Source organism: Mauremys mutica, chromosome 8, assembly GCF_020497125.1.
Source record: "Mauremys mutica isolate MM-2020 ecotype Southern chromosome 8, ASM2049712v1, whole genome shotgun sequence".
Classification (NCBI taxonomy): domain Eukaryota; kingdom Metazoa; phylum Chordata; order Testudines; family Geoemydidae; genus Mauremys; species Mauremys mutica.
Genome location: NC_059079.1, coordinates 108,088,898 through 108,115,861, shown reverse-complemented (window position 1 = coordinate 108,115,861; position 26,964 = coordinate 108,088,898). Strand labels below are relative to the sequence as shown.

General features: G+C 48.5%; 1 protein-coding gene across 1 annotated transcript; it reads right to left on the bottom strand.

The window, feature by feature from the left end:
* Positions 1-2,652: 2,652 nt before the first annotated feature.
* NIPAL4 (NIPA like domain containing 4) lies at positions 2,653-20,763 on the bottom strand. Its single transcript, XM_045026014.1, has 6 exons — positions 20,587-20,763; positions 11,167-11,415; positions 7,544-7,600; positions 6,817-6,907; positions 5,504-5,664; positions 2,653-4,513 (listed from the first exon to the last, which is right to left on the bottom strand). Exons 1-6 carry the CDS (start codon positions 20,621-20,623, stop codon positions 3,912-3,914), a joined length of 1,197 nt encoding a protein of 398 aa, XP_044881949.1. The 5' UTR covers positions 20,624-20,763; the 3' UTR covers positions 2,653-3,911.
* Positions 20,764-26,964: the final 6,201 nt, after the last annotated feature.

Here is a 26,964-nt window from a genome sequence, read left to right as displayed (position 1 = left end):
CGGGGCAGACGGTGTCTTGTATCACCTTGTGCTGAGGGACGCAAAGGACATCATGTGAGCTCTGGCCGCTCCACGGCAGAGTCGGGGGGACACTGACTTTCACCGTTCCCAGCTGTGACTCAGCGGGTTGCTCCGATCTCCTGCCCCAGGACACTGCCACCCCACTTATTCAGCTGGCCACAAGTGATGGGTGTTGAGTGTAGTGCTGACGTGCTGAGCTCATTAGCTGAACCTTCCGCTCATAAAACAATGCTGGGGTTTTTCACTGGGAAAAGGTGACTCTGTATCTATTCAGTCTCCCCACATCTCCAACCCTTTAAAAAACCAGACACCAGAGGGATCCTACCTCCATTTAAAGTCAACAGGGCTATGACAATTTACCCCAGCTACTGATCGTCCCCTATTAACTCAGCGCTCGGATGCCAGTACATAGAGGGTCTGCCTGTGCGCTGGGACCAGCCGTGTTCTTAAACCAGATCCAAAGAGAACCGAGATGTTTTTCAGGGATCTACGTGTGATTTCAAGAGACTGACATGAGCGATGCTCCGCTGTAGGGGGAACTAGATTACAATCATCTGCAGGCTCTGCTTACTCAGCACGCAGTGCTTCAGGATTAACTAAAGCTCATGTTGTGGGTTCAAAAGGTGGTGGAGGACTCAGATTGTGGGGGTTGTGGCTGAGAGACACTGTGGAAGAGGGAGCTGTGCGGAGAAGAGTAAAAATCCAGGGGGAAGGTGAGCAGGGCATAGTGAGAACCACAGACAGAGAGACTGTGCAAAGACGAGGTGAGGAAAGCAAAATGCTAATAAATCTATACAGCCACAGATCGGTACCCACTTATGCCAGCCCAGCTTCTAATGCACAGCCCACACTTCCCTTGGGGACAAAAGCATATGGGTTTCAATGAGGGGAAGAAAAGACTTGGAAACCAGCTTTGCAAATCCCCCAAACAGCCCACAATGGGCTCCCCAAACCGCAGCTTTGAAAACATTTGCCTATTTGGTTACTAATCTCATTTGCCAGAAAAGTCTTTAGCATTTGCACCCCTTTGGTCTTCCAGGCTAAAGAAGCACTTTCACTGACCAAGGAAAGGTGCTAAGACTTGAGGAAGCCAGTGACAGTCAGTGATTCACAGCTCTCCAAGGCCAATGTTACCCAGCGGCAGCTCCGCTGAGCTCAGTCCCGATTTACACAGGCTCATGCAAGGGCAGAATCAGGTCCAGTAACTTTACAGAAGACTCTCAGCATCAATTAGAGCTAATGTGGAAAACACTCACGTGAAAGCTAATTAACATTGTGCTGCAGGAAACTACTCCCCCCACAGCTCACAAACCCAAAAGTTAATTATATACTATACATATATACACACACTTTGCCAGAGCCCTGTTTAAAAAAAAATTAATACGCTAAGGTGCAGATTGTGCCATTATTACTCAAGCTGAATGGTCCCTTCCTGCAGGGGAAGTCCCATTGCAAAGTTACTACTCACCATAAACTGGCAGAATCTGGCCCTATAATTTAAGTGGCATCATTCACCTTTCTAGTGAACGCAGATCATGTCAAACGCAGTCCTGGCACTGTCGCAGCCCACAGTGTTACCCAGCACAAAGCAATGTCCTAGTAGAACAACAGTTCAATGCAGAGATGGGGCTTAACCAAAACTTCATAGCCAACCCTTCAGAAATCCACACTGAGCCCATTGAAATCTTGGCATTTGGCTAAGAGCTCCTCTCTGTAAAAGACTGACTCAACCCCCCACGGCTAGGGCCGAACCTCTCTGAACTACCAAGCTGAAGTCTGGAGCTGTCCAATGTGAAATCATTAGCTCAAGAGCAGCAGACCTACGTTCTCTCATGCGGTTGCCTGCTGATCATTTAGGGCCCGGGATGTACATTCTACAGGGAAGACTGAGCTCTGCCTCGTATGATTGCCACGTTTGCACAGGCTGTTAGCTCATTGTCAGCAGCTGGCTCACCCTACAGGGGCATCAGTGCCCCCTCTAGCTGCTCCTAACTGCCTGAGGACCAGGTGGTTCTGATTCATGACTGGGCCCAGCTGAGAGCAAGAAGGTTTGCACAAAAGGCAGCACATGCTCAGTTGGAGGGAGGTTACTGCCTGGGGCTGGCCCTAATGGGAGAGGGTTGTAGCTGGGCCTCAGAGGATGCCAACCCCTAGGTGGCTGGCCGGCCTTGGGGGTAGACTGGAGCTGAGGCCCTAGCATAGGGGAAGGGAGTCCAGGGGAAAAGCCCTGAGTGTTAGTGGCTTGGTAGGAATGGACTTCTAGGGAGAAGACCAGGGGAGGCAGTGCTCTGATGGAGAATGGGCAAGAGCTCTGCAGAGCAAGGGAGAGGAGGGAAGAGTCTGTGGAAGTGTGAGCTCAGGAAGGGGCTGTGGGAAAAGCCAGAAATAGGCCGAGGCAGCAAGCGGTGTTTGGCTGCTTTCTCTGGGCTCCTTTAGCTGAGGGTGCTAGATGAGAGCCTGTTATACAGGCGGGGGAGGGATAGCTCAGTGGTTTGAGCATTGGCCTGCTAAACCCAGGGTGGTGAGTTCAATTCTTGAGGGGCTAATTAAGGGATCTGGGGATTGGTCCTGCTTTGAGCAGAGGGTTGGACTAGATGATCTTCCAACCCTGAGATTCTATGATACCACATCATCCAGCAATCTGGGGGTGGTGGTGGGGGAGTTCCAGCAGTGAATCTACCCTTCTACGTTCATGCACTCAGATAGATTAGGTTCTCTTGCAATCAGGCAGTGGCAGCTTTTACCACCTTAGAACAAACACTGCTTACTTCCCTGCACTGCTAGGTCTATTCTGCATCAGGAGAGCTGCATGATTCAGCTTCAATCTTTCTCAGCATTCAGGGTGTGGGGACCTGAGGCTTTTGGTTTCTCTCACTAAAGCGACAGAAACTATGTTCAGATCTGACCTGAACTTCCTCTTTAAGGATGTTTGGTTCAAACCTCTCTCACATTCTGCACTAGGTCCTTCGTGGAATGCCCCATGCTACACTGCTGTGGTTAAAATCATCAGAGGTCATAAAGTCATGTTGCATAATTACCTTGACAATTTATTAGGTACAAAATCTGTTTGGCTGCCCTTTGGTAGGATGAGAACAGAAACAAATGATCCCTTACTTGCCTGTCTAAATATTTACTTGCCCAGGATGAGGGTGTGTCCTGGCTTTAAAAAGAGGGGGTTGGTGGGTCAGAGGAGGGTGTTTTCCAGGAGTGGGCCTTTTACTATGGAACTTGCTCTGACAAGCCAATGGCATGCTGAAAATCCATCTTTTCCCCCAGGCTTTCGGGGATTGGAAGCGTTAAGGGGTTGTCAGATGTCAGGACTTGCTGTTGCTATCCACCTGGGTAAACTGCCCAGGGGGTTTGCAAGGGCAGAATATTCACTGGGGGTCTTCCTGTTCTTTTTGCTGTTGCTATGTATTTTACGTTTTGCAGAAATACCTAAAGCTCTTGGGATAGGGGCTGTAAAGAAATCAAAACCCACTAATCAGTCAGTCAGTGGAGGTCAGTTTGAAGTAAGCACATCAGCCAGAGTTCTGCTTAGGAAAAAGTGTGCAGCTCCTGCACTAGAAACTGACAATGTTGAAAGACCAGCCATCAGCAAGGATCCCAGAGTAGAATTTTGCTCCAAGCTTGTCATATTTCAAGGGAGTTGCCACTTTCAGCAGCTATTCATGTTGATGTCTTATGGGTGAACACAAAATATGCCCCTTCCTCATGTTATGACATCAGGCCTGCTCCAGAGCCCACTGGAAGATTGCATTTGTCTCTAGTAGCATTAGGTCAGCCTCATGATTAGTTTTACTTTCTGTGCTTTTGCTTTAAAATTGCCCGGTAACATTTTAGCCTGCTCAGAGCAGCATCCTCTGCCCTTAACCATTTATATCACTGCTTTAGCTGTAGATCATGAATACTCTGGGTTTATCATCGGCAATCATGCCAGAATCGTCCACTTCTATCAGAATGTTCTTGTCGTCCTTGATTGCTGGTGCCTGGCCGCTGTTCTGAAGAACATGTAGGTTCCCCAAATTTATATCCATGTCTTTGAAGGCATGGAGTAAAAACACCCCCAAAATAATGGTGAGGAAGCCACAAACCGTCCCAATAATGTCCACCACTGACATGGCGACCCACTCCTTAAAGAGGATGATAGACGTGGTGATGACTATGGTGGTGAATAACACGTAGTAGATGGGAAATACCAAGGAGGTGTTGAAAATGTCTAGAGCTTTGTTGAGATAGTTGATCTGAGTGGTGACGGAAGCCACCAACGTGAGGATGAGGATCCAGGTCAGCGGGTTCTGCAGGACAGGCTGGTCAGCAAAGAAGCCCTTGATGGCAATCCCCAGTCCTTTGACGGAAGACACCGAGAAGGCACCAATCACAGAGCAGATGGTGAGGTAGATGAGAATGTTGCGCTGCCCGTAGCGGGGTGCGAGGAAGAAGATCAGAATCAGGCAGACTACTAAGAGGATGGCAGCATAAGCGAGGAAACCTTTTGAGAGGCAAGAAGTGACAACATGAAATCCACTGGCAGGCACAGTCAGGCTATAACCCCAGCATGCATTACTCGGGATATGCCAGAGAGATCAAACACAGCCCACAGCTGGTCATAAGCAACGTAACCCAGAGTAAGGCAGTAACACACCGGACATAGGCAGGAATACAGTTTTGAAAAAACCCAAAAGGCCAGATCTTCAAACTGGTGGAAAACGTTGTAGCTCCACTAAGCTGCATGAAGCTATGTGGATTTCCACCAACTACAGATCTGGGACCAAAGAATCCCCAGTCACCTGTTATGCAATCCCAGTCTGAGGCCATAGACGAATACCTGTCGGGGGTTCGTTTTACCGCTTTATGAATGAGCTCGCTGCCCATGGAAAGTTCAAATCAGATGGCAATGTGTAGGGCCACATCAGCACATGGGTCCATGGGCGTAAAGGAGGAGGGGATTTGGCTGGGCTGCCTCCGCATTGCAGCTTGGCCACCTTAATGCTGACCTGCTCCACGCCAGGTATTCCCATCCTGAGCACCTTGGAAGCTGAGACTGCAAATGGTTTGGGGTGGGAAAAAGCTGCTAGTACAAATTCAGCCCAGATATGGATGCCCCTCAGAGAAGGGCAGCAATAGACTCAGGCTCCTAGATGCTCCAGTCATACAAATAACAACTGCAAACCCAGCCGCAAGACTATGCTTCTCTAAAACCGGCACAAGTGGCTCCCAAGTGCTGATTACAAAACAAACGCGCGCACGCACTCTCCAAGATTCTAGAGCCACTGTCTAAAACACTAGAATGCACAACAGGGGAACTGCAGGGAAACCAGTTCTAGGGGTGCACCACAGGGTCTATTAAATCCTTCAGCTAGACCCTGGAGCCGTGGTTCCTAACTAAAGCAAAACTCTGGACATGACGTTCTATCTACTGCTCGTATATTTTCCTCTAAATGGCCCCGTCTTTGAGCTGGCTGAACTGCCTGGTTCTTACCGGGCTCTTTCAGTTTTGAAGCCATTTCGGCCAGCGTGGTGACCTCTTCTTCTTCTGGGGCGTGTATCACTATCGCCGTGCTCCCCACAATGCTCAGCATGCAGCCGAGCTTTCCCAGCAGGTTTAGCCGCTCTCCGAGCAGATAGGAAGATAGGATGGCACTGTGCGGGTCAGACAAATAAAAGACGTTACTACCCCCAAATCATCTAAGGGAGAACTGCAAGGGTTAAACAAAAGGCAGATTAAAAGGTTACATGTAAAATAAATTAATATCTTCACTTTTATTAAGGGCCAGGAAGAAATTCTTCTCTCTGTTGTGTGGGTGTAAATCTAGAGTAACTCCACTGAGTTAAGTGGGGTTATTCCAGATTCACAGCAGAGTCTGGACTGTGTGACTCCTAAAATTCACAACTCACGTAGAAATAAAATTAAGGTCTTGAAAAGAAAATGCTTATAGGTGGGGAGAGATCACTGTGTCTCCAGAGGAACTAATCATGTGGCTAGTTCCATTTATGCTCAGTTGGGTAACATAAAGTTCCTAGCACCCAGAGAAAGGAGTTTGAAGACCAAAGAAACTAACACTCCATTAATTATTGAGTTATTAAACTTTAGAAACTCTTTGAAGGGACAGGAAAACTCAACAGTAGAAAGTCTAGTCATGTTCCAACTACGTGTTTGCTCATCAAATGGCCCATTCTGGAGGCAGTTCCCCCACTGTAGTGGTGCTAAATCTCCCATTTTTATTGTGAGTCTTGCAGTAATTGGTGTCTTTTTGAAAAAATAGCCCTAGCTCCTGGAGTCATGTGAAAACCGGAGACTCCCAGTTATCATTAAAAGAAAAGTACGTTTCTAGCCCTCTGGCAGAAGAGAAAAGTACAAAAATGTGATCCCAATGCACCCTAAATGTTCAAAAGCCAGACTGCAAATCAAGAGAACCCAAAATGGATGATTTTGTGAAAAGTTCTCATGATTTTTGGCATTTGGGGTTGGCAATACGATCCGCTGCCAAAAATGTTCTGGTACCAGCGCCGCAGCTGGGTGACCAGAACAAGAAGGAAGAGCCAGAGGTTTTTATAAAAGCTTCCAAATAGACACTGGACTATTGGTCACACCAACATACATTGTTCCCATATGTTATTTAATCCAACAATCAATGTGCTTTGCGCAACATCCCACGCTGAGGAGAACATCCATCTATTTGTCTGTTTTGTCACAATCGCCAAGATGTTTTTCTTCTTGCCACGCAAATCACATTTGTGCCATCTGGGAAAAAAAGGGGGTTAAATATAAAAATAGAGAGACCTAGAAATCACCTTATGAGCACGCTCAGGGCGCCAAGGGGGGTGACGATAGTTGCAGGTGCAAACGCATAGGCAGCAAAGTTGGCAGCTTCCCCTCCACCCACTGAGCAAACAAGAGAAAAACAAACAGCCAACAAGTGAGTTACAACACGTATTTCGTTAAGGTCATTGTGCATTTTCAGAGCGATAAGGGCTGAGCTGGGGAAGGAGCCCGAATCTTGCTGGGGGTTTCCACGCCACATGGAAACCGAGCCAGAGCATCTTGGGTGCAAAGAACCCCAGTGAGAACTTCACACAAGGGGGCTCTGCAGGAAGTTGTGCATCCTGGATTCTATTGCCAAGCAGGGGGATGGAGGTGCTACTACCCCCTCCCGAATATCTACCTACTGATGTAGACGTGCCCTTTCCTGACCTTGGTAGTGCAGCAGGCTTTGTCCAGTGCCTGGTACGCTGACAGACCAGCCAGCCTCCCTGGTCTAACCGGGGCTTTTCAGACTCTTGGCTAGGAAAACTCAGCGAACTAGTTCTGCAAGCTATCCAGACGGGCTGCGATGGGACGGGCACAGCATGCTGGTTCTGCTCTATTTATCTATCTGCAAGGGGTGGAGAATCTGTCCCTCCACTGAACAAACTTCCGAGCCACTGGAGAAACTGGCTAAAATAATAGCTTGGTTATGCCTCCATTTTCTAAACCTTGTGAGGGCAATAAATGCATGGGAATGTGACTAGCCCCACTTACTGGTTAGCAGTCCAGCCCACCACAGCCAGTCCTTAAGGTAGCCATGACCTCCGTCTCCTGGGAAAGCAAAGCATAGGTATTTAGGGACTACTAGAAAAATAACCCACAGCCACAAGAACTAGCAGATACCGAGCTACGGAAGGGCCGTTTCAAATGACTATTGAAACAACCTAGAAGGAGAGGAGACAATAAACAAATCAATCAAATCCTACACGGCAACCAGAGACTATTAGTGGAAGGTGGCATTTACAGCCTGGACGGGAGCATAAATACAATAGAACACAGCTATTTAATCCCATTGGGCAACACTGAAGAGGCGACGTTATCCCCCAGCCAGCGCTAAATGCTCTGTGATGAGTTTGCACCATCTTTGCTGAGCGCCCTTGACCACTAACAGCCAGGGTCATTGCTTCTGTTTTTCAGGGAACTGCTAGAAGGGTCCCAGCATCAAATCACAGTATATCAGGGCTGAAAGGGACCTCAGCAGGTCATCTAGTCCAACCCCCTGCACAAAGCAGGACCAAGCCCCAGACAGATTTTTACCCCAGTTCCCTAGCTGGCCCCCTCAAGGGCTGAACACGTAACCCTGGATTTAGCAGGCCAATGCTCAAACCACTGAGCTATAAATCCTTGGCTAGGGCCCAGCTGTGGGACTGAAACCTGAAAGGGAGATCGTGGGGGGAAGCGACAAAGGGTTAAAACTGATGGGGAAACAACCCCCTTGCTGGCATCATGGGTGGCAGTGTTCGCTAGAGCATAGGGCACTAAACTGCTCAGGACGTCCCACGCTCCGCTGCTGTGGCCTGGGTGACCGTGGGCATGTTGCTTTCTCTCTCTTGGCCTCTGTTTCCCCTCCCACTCTTTGTCGTGTCTACTTGGGCAGGGATTCTGTCACCATGTGTTTGTACAGTCCCTAGCACACAGGCGTCCTGATCTCAGTTGGGGCCTCTGGGTGCTACTGGAATACAAATAAATAATAATAATGTCCCGACTTAATGCAAAAAGGGAGTTTCATGACTGCATTTCCGATGCAGAATTATTTATGGCATTAAAAAAAAATGAGAGGGTGGAAAATGTGTCTCTAAAAAGGGAGAGTTCAGAGGTTCAAGCAGGGGCGGGAAGTGGAAATCTGTAGTTCTTCCACATCAAGAGCCTGAGCCTGTCGCCATTAAAATCAAAGCAAAAACTCCAACTGATTTTTAGTGGGAGCAGGATAGGGCCAGTTTTCCATGACCCTGGCTGAGCAGGTACTACCACGTAACAGCACAAATGACGGGGCATGTTGAAGTATGCAGCAGCAGAGGGCCATGCTCAAATACCATGCTAACGAGCCTGGAATAAATGCCTAGATGGAAAGATTAGATGGCTAAAAGGAAAGTCTGAGCCAGCAATGGATAAAGAACACTTGGGAAACTATTGCTAGAATTGAAACATTTAAAGCTCCTCGATGAAAGCTACAGGGAGAAGGTTACACACCGGCTCCCTTAGAAATCCCTGCTTTCTCTGGCTCAAAACTTTCTCAGAAATTCTTCTTTTGGGCTGAAATTTTCCATGCTTGAACCCAGCCCCACGGTGAATCACTCTGGAAAATCCCTGTGACCACTACGGAGTTAGCTCAGCTTTGGGATGGGGAGGGGAAGTACTTTTGTTAATGTTAAATTTCTAAGATTTCTTTGGACAGATAACTCAAAAAAGCTGAACTGTACAACATCAGCTGTTGCATATGGCCGGTCCTCAGCAAGGGGCAGTCACCATGGGGGTGGATCTGTACTGCTTTAGCGGTTCGAGGCCCAGACTGGTATTCAGGAGCTCTGGGTTATAGTCCCAGCTTTGCCCCTGGCCTGCTGGGCGACCTTAGTCAAGTCACCTCACTGCTCCATGCCTCAGTTTTCCCATCTGTAAAACAGGGACCAATGATACTGACCTCCTTTGTAAAGCTCTTTGAGATCAACTGATGAAAAATGTTATCGAGGAGCTAGGTGCTATGGTCTGTAGTTACACAATGAGGTTGGCTGCAGGTGCGGTTCGAAACGTCTATTAAGACTTATGTCTGTGACACCAGAGCAATGGCCTAAACTCCACTGTGCAACTCAACGGTGGGCAGAACTGGGGAATAAGACTCCACCCCGCCTCCAAATTCCACCTATTGGGGCACACAGACACACCCACCACATTTACCTTGCATCTGTACACACGGCTGGTCAGCCAACAGACACGCACACGCCAGTGCAACCCCACTGCACACACGTGCTCCAACAACCACAAGCTGAACTTAGACTCCACCTCCGCATGCTGCTCTAACGTGATGCAATATACACACGCTTCCCCTTGCTCAAGCACCTACTGCATAATCGCATCCTGGCACATACCATCCCCCTTGTGCAATACAATCCCACACAAGCATGCCTCAGCCAGAGCCTGCATTCAGCACCCCCCAAAGGCATGACACATTCACATGCTCTCACAGAGATCCCTCTTGCTCCAGCTCTGGTCGTGCCCCCTAGGCCAGGTTATCAGGACAGACGCACTCTGTCAGCAAGAAGGCATGGTTTGCACTCCGCTCATTAAGGACAATGCACATGTGTGAAGGAGTGGAAGTAAAGCCTTGCAGGGTCACTTACCCTCACCTTGCAAAACAGTGGAGATCAAGGTCAGCAATACCATTAGGGGCCAGCCCACTCAGTAATAAGCCCTGCCCTGTTCTGTGTCATCTGAGAAGTCGTAGTCAGTGTAACCTCATGGTGCCAGCAGTAGGATACCTGAGACACCAACTGAAGAACACTGAGGATCTTATAATCATTACCTCTAATTTGGATGGGCACCATCCATGGTGCTTTTCTACCTGTGAAGTAAAGCCACCAGGACCATTCTTAGGGCATTAGAACTGCTTTGGTTCTGAGGTGCTGGGTGCAGGTGCATCAAAAAGATAACTTCTCTAAGACGACAAAGATAACGACAGCGACCCTCACTTGCTGCATCATGTCTGAGATTAGATTGTAACCTCTCCAGCACAAAGACCATATTGTTCTGTAGAGTTCTCAGCATGTTTTAGTTACTGGATTATTAATAAATAAATAACACAGATGGGGAATTATTTATATGTAATTTAACATTAAGTTAATATTTACTTGGTGGAAGTGGGAAAGTTTATACACACATTCTGGGCTCTGCAAATGAATTTGGCATTTTGCATTAATAAGATGTCATTCGCCAGTGCAGGAAAACCACACAGGACCTTGTCCTGTCTCAGTGAATGGCAAACTTCTCCATTGACTTCAATACAAGCAGGATTTGATTCATGGAGAATTGAATTGTGCAATCCCATTTGAGTAAATTGATCCATTCTGCATGGGTGAAATTCTGCCCTGGGCAAAGGGCCAGCCCCAGAGCTGTGAACCATCTGAGTCCCACATCCAGTTTTATTTACACGGAGAAGAGTCCCTGATGGATGAAAAGTTCCCCCACTCCCAGTTATCATGCTCTTCAGATGCAAACACACGCACCAACAGCAAATCTTATGAGGCATTTCCCCCGGCCTCATTACTTATGGGAGTGTGGACAATGCGTCTGATTCTGGCAGCAGAAACCCCGTCTTCCCCACCATCCTCCCGGAATCTCCATACCTGCTCTGGTGCTCCCTTTGTCCACCAGCCGCAGCAGCCCTTTCTTCTTGAGGATGACACTGCTGCCGATGAGGAAACTGGAGAAGATGGCAAGGGCCAAGCCAATGTAGAATCCATATTTGCTTTCTACTTGTGTTGCCCAGCTGCTGTGCAAAGTGAGATTCTTATGGACAGAGGTGGTCAGGTTGCCATCACCGATCACCTGGCATATGACCCGCCGAGATGAGCAAGAAACATTAACCAAAGAACCTGGGAGGACAACGCACACAGAAAACAAATGTGAAACATTAGTGAGACTATTCTGTGGGACGCTATCAAATGTGTTTCTTTAGGGATGGTGATGTAGTGGTCGGAGCACAGGACTGGGGCCCAGGATTCCAATCACAGGTCTAGCACTGATTCCTTAGACAGCCTTGACAAAAATGATTTAAGGCCAGAGTCTAGCACCCTTATGCACGCTAGTTCATGAACAGTCCCCCTGAAGTCACGGTGTTACTGAATATGATCAAAGTAATGGACTCTCTCTACCTAAAGTGCCCCCCCCACCAATACTGTAGTATGTGAGCACCCCAAAATCTTTAGCATGTTTATCCTCATAACACCCCTGGGAGCCGGGTAAATCCTATTATTGTCATGAGACTGAGGCAGAGAGAGACTAAGAAGCAGCTTCACAAAGTATTTAGGGTTCTCCTACATGAATGGAAGTTGGGAGCTGAAACACCTGGGCCTAAGTGACTTGCCCAAGGTCACGCAGGAAGTCTGTGGTGGAGCAGGGAACTGACCCCAGATCAAAGGTTCAAACCAACAACAAAACCAAGTAGCAAAGGGAAAGCTTAACAGAGGCACGAATGCTAATTGTTTAATGTATGAAACCCTCAAGAAGGGGGCAATTACATGGCATGAGTTTGTGGCTGGATGCCATGGCTAGGCATCAGTGGCACTGGGACACTAGGCTTTAAGCTCCATCTGTACTACAGCTGGAAACCCCCGGCATGCTTAGCTGGCAAGTTTCCAGCTAGCATGGCTGGACACAGCAGCTTTTTCCCAGCGTGGCTCTAGAATCCTGGAAGGGACCTCGATGGGTCATCTGGTCCAGCTGCCTGCTCTGAGGCAGGACCAAGTAAACCTAGACCATCCCAGAGAGGTGTTCGTCCAACTGTTCTTAAATAGCTCCAGGGGTGGGGTCCATAACCCCCTTTGGTAACCTATTCCCGTGCTTACCTAGCCTTAGCGTTAGAAAGAGTTTCCTAATAGCTCACCTGAATTACCCTTGCTGCCTCAGAAGCCCATTGCTCCTTGTCCTTCCTTCAGAGCAGTTGATCCCCGTCCTCTTTAGAACAGCCCTTAGCATGTTTGAAGACTGTTATCAGCTCCACCCTCTGTCTCCTTTTCTCAAGACTAAGGATGCCCAATTGTTTTAGCCTTTCCCCATAGATCAGGTTTTCTAAACCTTTTATCATTTTCATTGCTGTCCTCTGGGCTCCCGCACTTGTCCACATGTTTCTTAAAATGTGGCATCCAAAACTGGACACAGTATTCCAGCTACGACCTCACCAGTGCTGAGTAGAGCAGGATAATTACCTCCCATGTCGTACATATGACACTCCTGTTAATATACCCCACTGCATCACGTTTTTTTTCTCATATTCAATTTGTTACCCACTCTATCCCCAAGATCCTCTTCTGCAGTACCACTGCCTAGCCAGTTAGTCCCCATTCCATAGTTGTGCATTGGCTTTTTCCTTCCTAAGTGTAGTACTTTGCACTTGTCTTTATTGCAGTTCATCTTGTTGATTTCACCCCAATCGTCCAATTTGTTATAGCCATTTTGAATTCTAAGCCTGTCCTCCAAAAGTGCTTACAACCCTCCCAGCTCAGTGTCACCCATGACTTTTATAAGTATATTTTTCACTCCATTAGCCAAGTCGTTAATGGAAATGTTGACTAGTACCAGACCCAAGACAGACCCCACTAGATACGTCTTCCCAGTTTGACAGTGAATCACTGATAACTACTCTTTGAGGATAATCTTTCAACCAGTTGTGCACCCATCATCTAGAAATTTCATTTAGACCACATTTTCCTAGTTGGCTTATGAGAATTCATGTGGGACTGTGTCACAAGCCTTATTAAAATCAAGTTATATCACACCTACCGCTTCCGCACAATCCACTAGGCCAGAAACACTGTCAAAGAAGGAAATGAGCCTGACTCGTTCCTGACAAATCCATGTTGGCTATTCCTTATAATCCTGCTATCCTCAAGGTGCTTACAAATTGATCGTTTAATAATTTGTTCCAGTATCTTTCCACGTATCAAAATTACACTCACCGGCCTAATTCCCCAGGTTCTCTTTGTACCCCTTTGCAAGATCAGTACCATGATTGCCCTTCTCCAGTCGTCTGGGACCTCACCCATCCTCCACAATAATCACTAATGGCTCCGAGAAAATACCCGAAGGTGAACTTCATCAAACCCTGATGCCTTGAATACATCTAACTCATCTAACTATTCTGTAATCTGTTCTGGCTCGTGTTCCTTCACTCATGTGTGCCATTTGTGTTGGCCTTTCCACACCTATGCACTGAACAGCCATGTTTGTATCTTGTCTCTCTAATACCCTGGGACCAACACAGCTACCACAACACTACACGTTTGGTATCAACACACTCTAGGAAAACTTGGGCTCAGCAGCTGGGACCAGGAGCTGTAGTTTGTGGGTCCTTTTCATACAGTGACCTGCGCTTTGGGATGTCCTCCTGCCTGGCTATAAATGGGTGACATGCAGGAGCACTGGGAAGAGGGTGATCTTTATTTCCTGGCTCCCGTCACATGACATTGGTCAGGGCTGCTGAAAGTTAATATCGCTCTCACACCGCAGGGGTCACCGTATCCTTCTCAGATACTATGTGAGTCCTGTAAGTTATCAGTGATGTTCCCTTGTCAGCTAAAGTCCTTCAGCTGAGACTGTCATTTCCCCTTTCTCCACCACAAGCAGAAATAACAATTTGACTCCCACTCTTTATTAACAGAGTGACAAACAATCCTTGTTCTCCAGATATACTAACAGCCCTGGAGGCTAAGGGAGCGTCTATCTCAGCACAATCATGTTGCTACTACAGGGCCATCAGAGTCTACGGTGTTATTTATTTCCATCAGGAACTGACTTCAGCAAATGCAGAACAAATACAGGGGCACCCGAGAGAAGGGTTTTACTACACGACAGGTGAAGATCATTGACTCTCTAGAACGAGGATAGTAATTGGAAGGAAAACCTTTATTGAATAAAACACTTCTCTAAAGTGTGGAGAGAAGCATTAAAAAGCATTTGCCAGGTTGGAATGACTCCACCAGCACCAAGATAGAGAGGGGGGGAAACGAAATGAACTTGGAAAAAAATATTGACACTTTCCCTATTTGAAAATGAATATTGACTTTCAAGTTAGCTTCTCTTTATGGCCCCTCAGTATAGTAAGTGTGGGCTGGGCACCAGGAAGCTCCCCGAGAAACAAGACGGGCCTGGCTCCCAGCTCAGAGTGGCAGATCTGTTTACTGAATTCTGCAACAGCCATGACTCAAACATGGTTTGTGTAGCCCTGTCGGTTCCAGGATATTAGCGAGGTAGGATGGGTGAGGTAATGGCTTTTATTGCACCAGCTTCTGTTGGCGAGAGAGACACGATTTTGAGCTTACACAGAGCTCTTCTTCACGTCAGTCAGGTTACACAAAAGAATCATTCTCTTGGTAGGATTGTCATTTGTCTAGCACAGGGGAAGGCAACCTATGGCACGTGTGCCGAAGGCAGCACGCGAGCTGATTTCCAGTGGCACTCACACTGCCCGGGTCCTGGCCACCGGTCCGGGGGGCTCTGCATTTTAATTTAATTTTAAATGAAGCTTCTTAAACATTTTAAAAACCATATTTACATTACATACAATAGTTTAGTTATCTATTATAGACTTATAGAAAGAGACCTTCTAAAAACATTAACATCTATGACTGGCACGCGAAACCTTAAATGAGAGTGACTAAATGAAGACTCGGCACAGCACTGCTGAAAGGTTGCCAACCCCTGGTCTAGTACCTGAAGGAGATATTGTGTAAGGTTGAAAGCTTGTCTCTCTCCCCCATAGAAGTTGGTCCAATAAAAGCTATTACCCCACCTACCTCGTCTCTCTAATATCCTGGGACAACCATGGCTATGCCAACAAAACTAATTTTAATTTTTGCAGATTTTCAGTTTGCAAAAAATGTCAAGAATCTGCCTTTTCATCTCCATTTGGGGGGGGGGGTCCGCAAAAAATTTGAAATCGTGACATTTTCCATGGGGCAGGAAATCTGCTTCCTGATCAGCGCTAGTTATCAAGGCCCCTTGACATAAAACTTGCTGTAGAGCTCAGGATTCACAGATTTAAAGGTCAAATGGGACCATTATGGTTATTTAATTTGACCTCCTGCATAATACAGGTCAGAGGCTCTCCACCCAGTAATTCCTGCATCAGGCCTGATAACGTGTGGTTGAACGAGAGCATATCTTCTAGAAAGACATCCAACCCTTGTTGATTTAGAGACTCCAATTCCACCCTGCCTGTTCAGGCCACCTCTGTCAGCTAGTCCATCGCTCATCACTTCCAGCACCACATTTCTACCTAATGTGGTCATTTTGCTTTTCTATGGAATTAGAGGAGAGCTTTTCGTCAGCCGCTCCCAAATGGCCTGACCCGTACAGGAACAGATAGTTAGGTTAAAGATTAGAACAGCAACCTCTCACAAAGCTTCCCTCTCTGCTGGACATTGTCAGAGGGATGATCATTGGGAATAAAGACCAACCAATTACGGAGTTGATCAGAAGCTAGGAATGGGTGACATGGGATGGATCACTTGATGATTCCCTGTTCTGTTCATTCCCTCTGGGGCATCTGGCACTGGCCACTGTTGGAAGACAGGATACAGGGCTAGATGGATCACTGGTCTGACCCAGTATGGCCATTCTTTTGTTCTTATGTCAGGTTACACAAAATAATTATTCTCTTGGGCGGATTGTCATTTGTTTTCACAGCCACCCTCATGGCAGCATCCAGCACTTGGGGGCCATGTCATAGGCCAATAACTTCTGGCAAAACCTAGGCAAAATCTCCTCCAGAAAAGATGCTAACATCAGAGTACTGCAGCATATTACAAGGATGGTGGGCCTCTTTCCTGTGCCCCTCTGCCCTCTAGAAGCACACTCTATCACACCTGAGAACCCAGAAGGTATGGGGGCAGATCCTCAGATCCTTGTCAGAGCCCTCTTGATTCAACAGAGTTCTGGCAAACGACACATGACTATTCTGAAGTTAGGTCAAAGGAGGAGTCCCTTAGTGGGATGATACCGAGACTCCCTGAAAACATGAATTAAAACACCAGCAAGGTTGACTCAACCCTTCATCTTTCCTAATTCTTTTGATTGCCAGGCATTTATGTACTCAGATACCACAGTGATGGGCACAGCATTAACACCTAGGTAGATTTACTGGATGTGTGTCTCCTTCGGCTGGGACCTTGAAAACAGAGGTCCTGATTCATCACTGCATATGCTGTGGTGACTCCATTGAGTTCAGTAATGGTGAATCTGGCCCAGAGGCTCTGTCTGGCAAATGATCCCCTGGAACTTTTTCTAGGAGTACAGATTTGTCCTTGACCAAAATTTCCACTTCCCATCCCCACTGTTGTGCAGTGTCCTGGGCACCACCTGGCTGGTGAAAGCATGTGAAGTTGGAAAGTATTCAGATCCTGCAGGAGGAAATTGGGGCTATCAATGTGATTCATTATCAGGCGGCATGAAAATAGATAAGAATCAAGTGCTTCTGTGTAAAGCACCACTAAAAATCAGCATCTACATCAAAGCTGTATCCATGGGTGTGGGTGGGAAAATTGTTGAGCTTCTTTTTCTGGTTCTCCCACTGCTGCCACACCCGAGACATTGCTCCTAGCTACCCTTAGCTCTGTGTAGGTATTGAACTAAAAAAAATACAGAGATGGATGAGGGAAGAAAATGCCCAGATGGAACTGCACAGAAGAGTGTTCCACCACTAGGGAGCAGACCGTCTCTGAGCAACAAAATAGCTGAGTCGAATTTTAAAAGAATATACTGCATGTATCAGAACTATGAGCTGCTAGATCATTGCCTCAGTCTTAGCAATGGGAAGAGGGACCCGCCATGTGGATTTTGCCCAGCCAAGGAGTTCTTTGTCGCTGGTTGGACATGGACACTCATGTCATACATTCCCCCTCCCCCCCTTCCCAGACCCTGTGAGGAATTCACAAAAAAAAAGTTGGTACAGTCTGAGGCTGCTGTACCGTTGTGCAGTCTCTCCTCTCCTCACCGTGTGGGTGTTTCTGCAGGAGGGATTGCCTTGTGCTCAAATGATCCAGTGGAAAATTCCCTGACTGTGGACTTCTCTCCCAAAGGACCTGGTGGAAGCTCCATCACTAGTTGTTTTCTTTTTTTCCTAGGCTGTGTAAAATGCTCCCATATATACTGTAGGGAACAATCCTCCATAAGGCAGGGGATGGGTTAAATGGTCTACAGAGTCTTTTCTATCTTGGATTAGTAAAATTTAGAAGAAGAAACCCCCCAGCTGCTGTGTCAGTCATAGAATATCAGGGTTGGAAGGGACCTCAGGAGGTATCTAGTCCAACCCCCTGCTCAAAGCAGGACCAATCCCCAACTAAATCCCAATTCCCAAACTAAATGTGCAGTCCCTGCAAACGCTGTAATGCACAGGTAACATAGTGCTTAGTCACTCTCATTTCTTCTGCTATAGAACAGGCTTTGTGAGACTTAGAACAAAAACGAGGCGTCCGGTGGCACCTTAAAGACTAACAGATTTATTTGGGCATAAGTTTCCGTGGGTAAAAAACCCACTTCTTCAGATGCACTTTAGAACAAAAGTGACTGCTAACTCCCCTGGATGCACCATGTCCTCATGTGACAAAGCTTTCACCTCTCCCAAAGAGAGCAAATAAAATCAGCCCCCTTCAATGCAAAGCAGAGCCAGGATCAAGCCTGAGAGGGAGCAAGCCAGAGGTCTGATTGATTAGCTCTGCTTTTGTTACATTCTATTATTCAGCCTTCCAGGCAGCAAAAGGAATTACATGCCTCTGTAGTGGGCGTGGGGGGAGGTATCTCCAAAGATAAATTCTCTTCCCTTAGAATTTCAGGTTGGGATACACAAGAATCACCTGAACTTCAAATAGGGCCCAGATGTTGATACTTACATCCCCAGCCATGGAAATACACCAGTCAGTAAGGCACATGGACAAGCGACTGTGGCTTACCCGAAGGGAGTGAGGTTTCCTATTCTTTTCACTGGTTAGTTCTAGAAGTTAAAAAGGCAGATTCTCAGCTGGGGTCAGTTGTCATGACTCCATTGCCTTCAACAGAGCTAGGGCCAATTCACCAGCTGCGGCTCTGCCCCATGAGGATTGAAAGGAACGTTGATACACACGCACGTTTTCACAGCCAGAGCTATCACACACGGGCTTTAAGGGTGTGAGCCAAAGCCCGCGGGAGTCACTGGAACACTTCCTGTTGACTGTCATTGGCAGTAGGCCCCAAGCAGCTGCATGCAGTCCAGATTGTCATTCCAATGCGAATGCCAGATGCTCTACACTTCACACCTTTCGGCATTACGGGGCAGCCCACCAGGCCTAGGCTAGGAGTGCACATCTCCAGGGCTCTGCGTGGGAGGGAGAGCGCCCCGAGGGACCCCCTCTTCCAGCCTCCCCCAGAACTTGGGCTGGATCTAGCGCTTCTCGGAACTTTAAAAAAAAAAGTTTCACCTTGGAAAGAACAAGCTACAGAATCACAGAACTGTGGGGCCGGACGGGGCCTCCAGAGCGCACACAACCCTCAGGCTGAGGCAGGACCAACCAGTTCCTCCAATGAGGGGGATTCCACACCCTCCCTCGGAGCCTGTGGGCGTCCCCTCAGTTTTTAGGAACACATTGGACAAAGTTGTCTGTCTGGAGGGGGGACCTGGAAGGGAAACCAGCCCTGCACTGGCCAGTCCTTTACCACCTGCTTCCCCTGACACCCTCCCCCCTTGCTCCTGCCCAGGTCCCTGCATGCATTATGGGAGGGAGCCCAGCCTCCGCGATGAGACACACCCAGTCAAGCCCTGTGGGGGGATCTCTGCTATGCCGTCCCCAGATCAGCACAAACACCTGCCCAGCTCCCCCTCCTGCAATGGGGTCCCCTCGCCTCCTGGAGTCCCCCTGCTCACATGCACCCTGCATTTCCCTCTAGCCAGAGGAACCCACCAGCCCCCCGCCCCCCAACTCTTGTTCCAGGCCCTGGCTCCAGTGCTACCCACCATGGGAGCAGTGCCTGGGGCAGGGCTGACTTGGGGGGCAGCCCCAGCTGTTGCCCCAATTCCCTGGGGTCCCAGCACGGGCCCTGGCACCGTCTCCTTTCCAACCCCGAAGTTGGTGAGAAATCAGGGGCCGGCGGCCTGGCTCGGGAGCCCTGGGACACAAAGCCCAGTGCCGTGGGGGTGCAAAGGTGTGTGGCTCCCCAGTCTCAGTCACCTCCCAGCCCCCTCCAAACCCCCCCAACTCTGCCCCCTTCATACCCCAACCCCATCCCACCCCCCTTTGGAACCCATCCCAGTCCTCAGCCCCACTCACCCCTCAGCCTCTGGAACCCCCCAACTCTGCCCCCATCATACCCCCCAATCCCATCCCCACCCATCCCCCTCCAAAACCCCCCAACTCTGCCCCCTTCCAACCACATCATACCCCAACCCCATCCCACCCCCCTTTGGAACCCATCCCAGTCCTCAGCCCCCCATCACCCCCAGCCCCCTCCAACCCCCCCCAGCTCTACCCCCATTCTGACCCGACCCCTCTTCCAATCCTACTGTCCCAGCTCAGTCCCCACCTCCCTATCCCATCCCCATCCCACTCACCCCCAGCCTCCTCTGGAACCCCCCAACTCTGCCCCCTTCCGACCCCATCATAACCCCCAATCCGACCCACCAGCCCCACTCCCCCCCCCGGACCCCTCCAGACCCCCCAACTCTGCCCCCTTCATATCCCCAATTCCACCCCTACCCCAGTCCCACTCACCCCCCAGATCCCCCAGCTCTACCCCTTTCCAATCCTACTGTCCTAGCTCAGTCCCCACCTCCCTATCCCACCCCCATCCCACTCACCCCCCCGCCTCCTCTGGAACCCCCCAACTCTGCCCCCTTCCGACGCCATCCTACCCCCAATCCCACCCCTACCCCAGCCCCACTCCCCCCCCGGACCCCTCCAGACACCCCCCCAGCTCTACCCCCTTCCGACCCGACCCCTCTCCCAATCCTACTGTCCCAGCTCAGACCCCAGACTTCAATCCCGCCCCGCCCCTTGTCGCCCCCATGCCCGGACACCCACCGTTCGCACAGCTGCTGTTCCCCCACAGCGGCTCCATGGGCTCGGATCCGGATCGCAGGCGGGTGCGTGTGTCCCGTCCCCCCGGGCCGATGCCTCCCACAGCTCGGCTGCTGCTGCCTCCTCTGCCCCTCCTGCGAGGAGCGGCACCTCGGACCTCGCCCTGCCTCTGCTGAGCTGGAAAGCGGCTCCTGGCTCGGCTGGGTGTGCACCTGCTCCAGCCGGATACTCCACTGACTCAGGCTTCTCCTCCCCCTGGCTCATCCCCCTGCAGCCGCTCACACCCCAGGGACTCAGCCCCCTGCCTGACCTAAGGCCCAGTCCCCCAGCACCCAGCAGGGCGGAGGGGGTGAGACTCTGCTTCATGCAGAAAAAGGGATCAAACAAACTTCCAGGTCCGAATGCTCCAAGCGAGGGTGAGTGGGGGGTGTACGTGTGTGTGCCGCTCACACAGCTGGGTGGGTGTAAGCGATGCTCTGAACATGCACCCAAGTGATCATGCAAACCCAGCAGCGGTGTGTGCACCTCTGGTACTGAGTGTGCACAAAAACCAGTGTGAGCGTGAGCACAATTCCCCAACGTGCCCATGCAAACGCTGCTGGAAAAGGTGGCCTGGTAGGTTTCGTAAGTGTCCTTTGCACTTTTGCTCGCACTGGACTCTCGCCGTGAAGCATTCTGGGGGTGTTTTGGCTATAGGGGATGCCAGGTTAAAAAAAAGAAAATGTGTCCCAGCAAAATTAGGGATGGCTGAACCACCTTTCTATCAGATTTGAAATTCCTGTGTTCCCCTCAATAGCTCAGCCCTTCACCTTTCTGAGGTGGGCCCTGAAGAGATGCAAGGTCCTGGAGTACTTCAGGAGACAGGGATTTCTCCTTGGGGCTTTGTTTTTCTCCTTGTGCTGCTTGGGGCTAGCAGGGAGAACTTGCACTTACTGCCATTAAATACAAGGGCCACCTAGGTCGTGCGTTAGCACAGGGGCTAGCTAGCCAGCATGGTTCATGCCGAGTTCCAGCGGAGCACAGCTGAACATCATCTGACCAATCTGGCCGTAATATTAAATCAGCCCAATAAATGGCTTACATGGTAGCATGCAGGACCTTGTATTTACAGAGAGAGCCGTGTACCATGGGGCAGAAATGAAAAGCAAACAAGAGGCTTTTTAACAGAACACTGGGCTAATAAAACACGTGCACATTTGTACCACAGAGAATATCTACTCTTATGAAAAGAGATTCTGCATGCAGATATTAACCTATTAAAAGAAATAGTTCAGAAGGGCTTGTGTTGTTTTAAATGTTGGTAGGAATAATTGTTATGTACTCAGCACTGTAGCCTGGCACTGCATTTTGCACAAATAAAAGCACATCTTGGGGCTTTAGGAGAGGTTTGAAGGAAGAGAAGGAAGACAGATGTGTTTGAATTCAACCACAAATTGAATTCTTACAGGGGCAAACCTATTAAAAATACACCAGATGTAGCACAAGTCCGATCATTTCAAAGCTCTCCATTGCACTGTGCAATTCCATTCAGAAAGGATGTGAGATGAATGTGAGGGTGGAGAAGCAACTCAAGGAATGTAATGGACTCAGTCCTACTCCCATTAACATCTGTGTGAATGTTGCCACTGACTTCAGTGGGAGGAGGCTCTGCTATTGGTTTCTAATGTGTCCCATACTGAACTGAAGCAATGTTTTCTAAAGGCCCGTGGCAGACAAACTGGTTGTCTGATAATCACTTTAGTACAGCCATGGGGTTGGCCATCTCTGACAAAGGGCGCAGGGCCTTCATCAGCAAACCTGGGACTCCTCAGCTTTCCAAAGCATTTGATTTCTGCTGTCCCATTAGCACAGGTCTAGGAGCTCAAAGGGAAAGCGGAGTGAAAACTGTCCAGCGATCAACTTGCTTATATTACATTTTTAATGCAGCCTGACCACTGCATGCCCCACTTAACGGTATAGTGAGATGAGGAATGCAAATCACCATCGAGGGTCTTACAGTCACCAAAGGGAATTAGGCACCTAAGTGACTTAGTAGCCTAAATCCTATTGACTTTCAATATAAATGAGGAGTGACTGACTTTCACCCAGACCTGGGCGTAGAATGTCACAAGTATTTAGGTGCCTAACTCCCATTGATTTCAATGTGAGCTAGGTGTCTAAATACCTTTAAAAATCTGGGCCCTAAGTCACTTGGGTGCTTTTGAATGTTTTACCCTTTGACCTTTCAGGCACCTATCAATTATGGTATTTCTGTTCATGACAGACAAATTATTATGAGTCAGTTTTAATGTTAAGTATCAGAGGGGTAGCCGTGTTAGTCTGGATCTGTAAAAGCAGCAAAGAGTCCTGTGGCACCTTATAGACTAACAGACGTTTTGCAGCATGAGCTTTCGTGGGTGAATACCCACTTCGTCGGATGCAAGTTTTAATGTTGGAGATCTGGTAATAATATAATATATGGAGCTATCCCTACCTCATAGAGCTGGAAGGGGCCCTGAAAGGTCATTGAGTCCAGCCCCCTGCCTTCACTAGCAGGACCAAAGACTGATTTTGCCCCAGATCCCTAAGTGGCCCCCTCAAAGATTGAGCTTGCAATTGTGGGTTTAGCAGGCTGATACTCAAACCACTGAGCCATCCCTCCCCCCAGTCATCTGCTAATAACACAGCTTCCTTCCCTCTCACCACCACCATCTGTGCATTGTGCCTGTGTGTACACAGCAACCCACTGCGGACACAACAGCTCTTGCCCTTTTCATCAAAGCGAGTCCACTAACCAACTCCAGCTGGAAGTCTGTAGAGATAAGTAAAACCAATAGAAACTGCCTTGTTTTTCTTCCTTCAGCCATAATGGCCTTATCAGTGCGGGGCCATTACCTTGTTTCCCCAGCAAAAGTGAAGCTCATTTTTTTGTTGGTCATTTGACTTTTATCAGGGCTGCCCACCGGAGCCCCAAACCAGCAGGTCACTGGTTTAGACAGGCTGCACCAGCTGAATAGAAATGCTTTGTAACTTTATCACACAATTAATCCAAACAATGTGCCATTGCTTTTAGCATAAAAACAATACAGGGTGGTTTCTGGTCTCAGCCAGTCTTGGGCTAAATCCTGCCATTGTTACACAACCCGTCTTCAGGCAAAATGCACATTGAGAGTGTGGGTGAGTTTATAAGGGCTGGGAAATGACTGCAGGGTTTGCCTTCTGATTTGGTAATTTCACTGGTAGATGCAGGTTAGCAACAATGATATTGGCACACTCTTGCACGTGCCAGATGTGTGACTGTGAAATTCCGGGAGCTGGTTGGATAGGATGAACGCTCTCTATGCATTGCCTGACCAAATCAAACTCACTCCAGTGTTGCTCCCTGTCTGTAAAACGGGGATAATCTTTCTTCCTTTTTCCCACTGTTGGTCTGTCTTGTCTATTCAGGTGGCAGGCTCTTTGGGGCCGGTTCTGTCTCTTGCTTTGAGTTGTTCAGTATCTAGTACAACATGCCTTGATCTCAGTTGGGGTCTCTGGGTGCAGCTATAGTAATAAAAAAGGGAGACGTTTGATGTTTCATTGTGTTCACACTAGGTCTTGTAACCCTGTATGAAACCATTTTCAAGCACCTTTGTGGCTGCACAGTTTCTGTCCATGCAGAACACGGTCACAAACTGTTCAGAAACGGTGCTTTGGACTTGCTCTGGGGGTAGGCAGGCTGCAACTCTCTGGGGCAGGGACTGCCTTTTTGTTCTGTGTCTATACAGCACCTGGCGCAACAGGCTCCTGGTCTATGACTGGGGCTCCTAGGACAGCTAGACAAATGATTATTTCCCAATAATAACAGTAATTCATAAATACCTGGCACCATTTCTGCTAGCAGAGCTGGAACAAAAAATGTCCCTGCACATACTAGGTCTTTAAACTGTACTACCCCAGTGCTAGCTACAGACCTGTTGGGAAATGATTCAGAACTGTCCTTGGCAACCCCTTTTTAATAGGATTGTAACTAGCCCAGTTCAGATGCCAGTGTGGACAGGGCTGGAGACCAACAGGGAATGTGATGGGGTGTATAGTCCACACTGGCAGCAGAAGGGTTAACGGGAGCCCGAGGGCTCAGTTAGCGGCACCTGGAGGGTGTGGCGAACCCATTTATTACCAGGCCCAGCTGGGGAGGAGCTCAGAGCAGTGGGAAAGGGCTGGAAGGAAAGAGGCAAGCCTGGGGGGAGAGCAGGTCCTGGGATCCTGTCCTGAGAGGGGTGTTTGGATAGTAAGGCCAGGAGAGACATGGAGAACCCACAGGAGGGGGGTGAGCCCCTGCAGGGAGCCTTGATAAAAGGGCAGGAAGTGGATCTGCAGGGGAAACCCCAGGAGGTGTTGCTGCCACCAGAGCTGGAAAGCACTCGGCAGAGCCTAGAAAGGGGCTGGTGGAAAAGGCCTAGCGCAGGGGTCGGCAGCCTATGACACGGGTGCCGAAGGTGGCACATGAGCTGATTTTCAGTGGCACTCACACTGCCCGGGGCCTGGCCACCGGTCTGGGGGGCTCTGCATTTTAATTTAATTTTAAATGAAGCTTCTTAACCATTTTAAAAACCTTATTTACTTTACAGACAACAATAGTTCAGTTATATATTATAGACTTATAGAAAGAGTCCATGTAAAAACGGTAACATGTCTGACTGGCACGCGAACCCTTAACGTAGAGTGAATAAATGAAGACTCGGCACAGCACTTCTGAAAGGTTGCTGACCCCTGGCCTAGAGGCAGGCCAACGGAGGAAGTTCAGGGAAACAGCAAAGGGTAGGAAGGAGCAGACCTTGGCTGCTAACTACAGAGTCCCTGGACTGGAACCTGCAGTAGAAGGAGGGCCCAGGTTTCCCTACTGCCCACCAAGGAAGGTGGCATGAAACAAGAGGTATGGACTCCTGGAAGCCCAGAGACCAGGGGTGTAAGGCTCACTTGGCCCAGAGTCATGAGCTGAGGCCTGGCATAGCGGTATGGAACAGCTTCTGTAGGAGGAGAGATTTAAAAAGAAAAAAAAAAAGACTGGGTTTGTTCAGCTTAGAAAAGAGATAACTAAGGGGAGATATGATGGAGGTCTATAAAATCATGACAGGTGGGGAGAAAGTGAATAAGGACGTGTTATTTACTCCTGCACATAACATAAGAACCAGGGGTCACCCAATGTAATTAATAGGCAGCAAGTTTAAAACAAGCATAAGGAAGTACTTCTTCACACAAGGCACAGTTAACCTGTGGAACTCATTGCTAAAGGATGTTGTGAAGGCCAAGACTGTAACAGGGTTCATGAAAGAACTGGATAAGTTCATGGAGGATAGGTCCATCAATGGCTATTAGCTAAGATGGTCAGGGATGAACCCCATGCTCTGTGTGGCCCTAAACCTCTGACTGCTAGAAGCTGGGACTGGACAACAGGGGATGGATCACTTGATAAATTGCCCTTCTACAGGGAATATAAAACGCTCAGCCCTAGGGTGAGAGAAAATGTTCCTGGTTGTTTTTAGTTGTCTAATGGAACTAGGATGAGAGAATTACCAAAAAAAAAAAAAGCAAAGGAAATCATGATGCCTCATTTTACTGACACTGTCACGGCTTCCCTGGGGCTACTTCACAGCCCAGGAGTTTTGTCCTGATTTCTGTGCACTGGTGAGATTCTGTCCATGTGTGATGCAAATGGCAGCATCACGACTGAAGGCTCAGCGCAGTTAATTCACCTTCATAAACAGCTGCTTTTAAGAAGAGGTTTGATACCTGCAATTTTTGTCAAACGTGCAAGTTACCAACTGGGTTCAGAGCGATTTGTTTCCCCATCAAGAAGGAAGGTCACTGCAGTGCAGGGTCGTTGAGATTGTGGTTGCTGAGGAAATAAAAGGGTAGAAAAGGGGGAGACATCAGATTTCCTCCCTATTCTCCTGGTGCTAATGTGACACATGCATGTGACACACAATGGGCACCTCCACAAGCAGCTGTTGACCCAAAGACGGAGAATATCAAGCAGGGCCTGCTGGGAGGGTTTAATAGCTGCTCCACCTTAGTGTTGCAGGGTGATGCCCCCAGGCTGCTATTAAAGTAGAAACGTGTTCCTGATGTGCAATGTCCTCTTGCAAGTTTTTGATGCAATGTTACCTTCACTCTAAAAGGTGTGGGATTTTTTGGAAACACCTGCATGTATATTAATGACACATCTCCTAAAAATAGGCCCATTTTCAATTTGGTAGTGAAATAGCTGAACAAGTACTATATTTTCTATACAAACAAAACAATCCTGATCTATAGCCTCCTATATCAGACTGAGTACTGAACAGGACTGAACTTGTCAAGGGGCGGCGGGGGGATGCCTTGCTTTTTATTTTTTCTCACTTGCACCTCCTTCATTAAAAG

What these genes read in the sequence shown, in the direction of transcription:
- NIPAL4 (XM_045026014.1), bottom strand. Translation starts at nt 20,623, where the DNA reads ATGGAGCCGCTGTGGGGGAACAGCAGCTGTGCGAACG. An exon ending in GAACAGCAGCTGTGCGAACG is followed by an intron (nt 11,416 to 20,586) that starts GTGGGTGTCCGG and finishes TTGTCCTCCCAG; the next exon opens with GTTCTTTGGTTAATGTTTCT. An exon ending in CAAAGGGAGCACCAGAGCAG is followed by an intron (nt 7,601 to 11,166) that starts GTATGGAGATTC and finishes TTGCTTTCCCAG; the next exon opens with GAGACGGAGGTCATGGCTAC.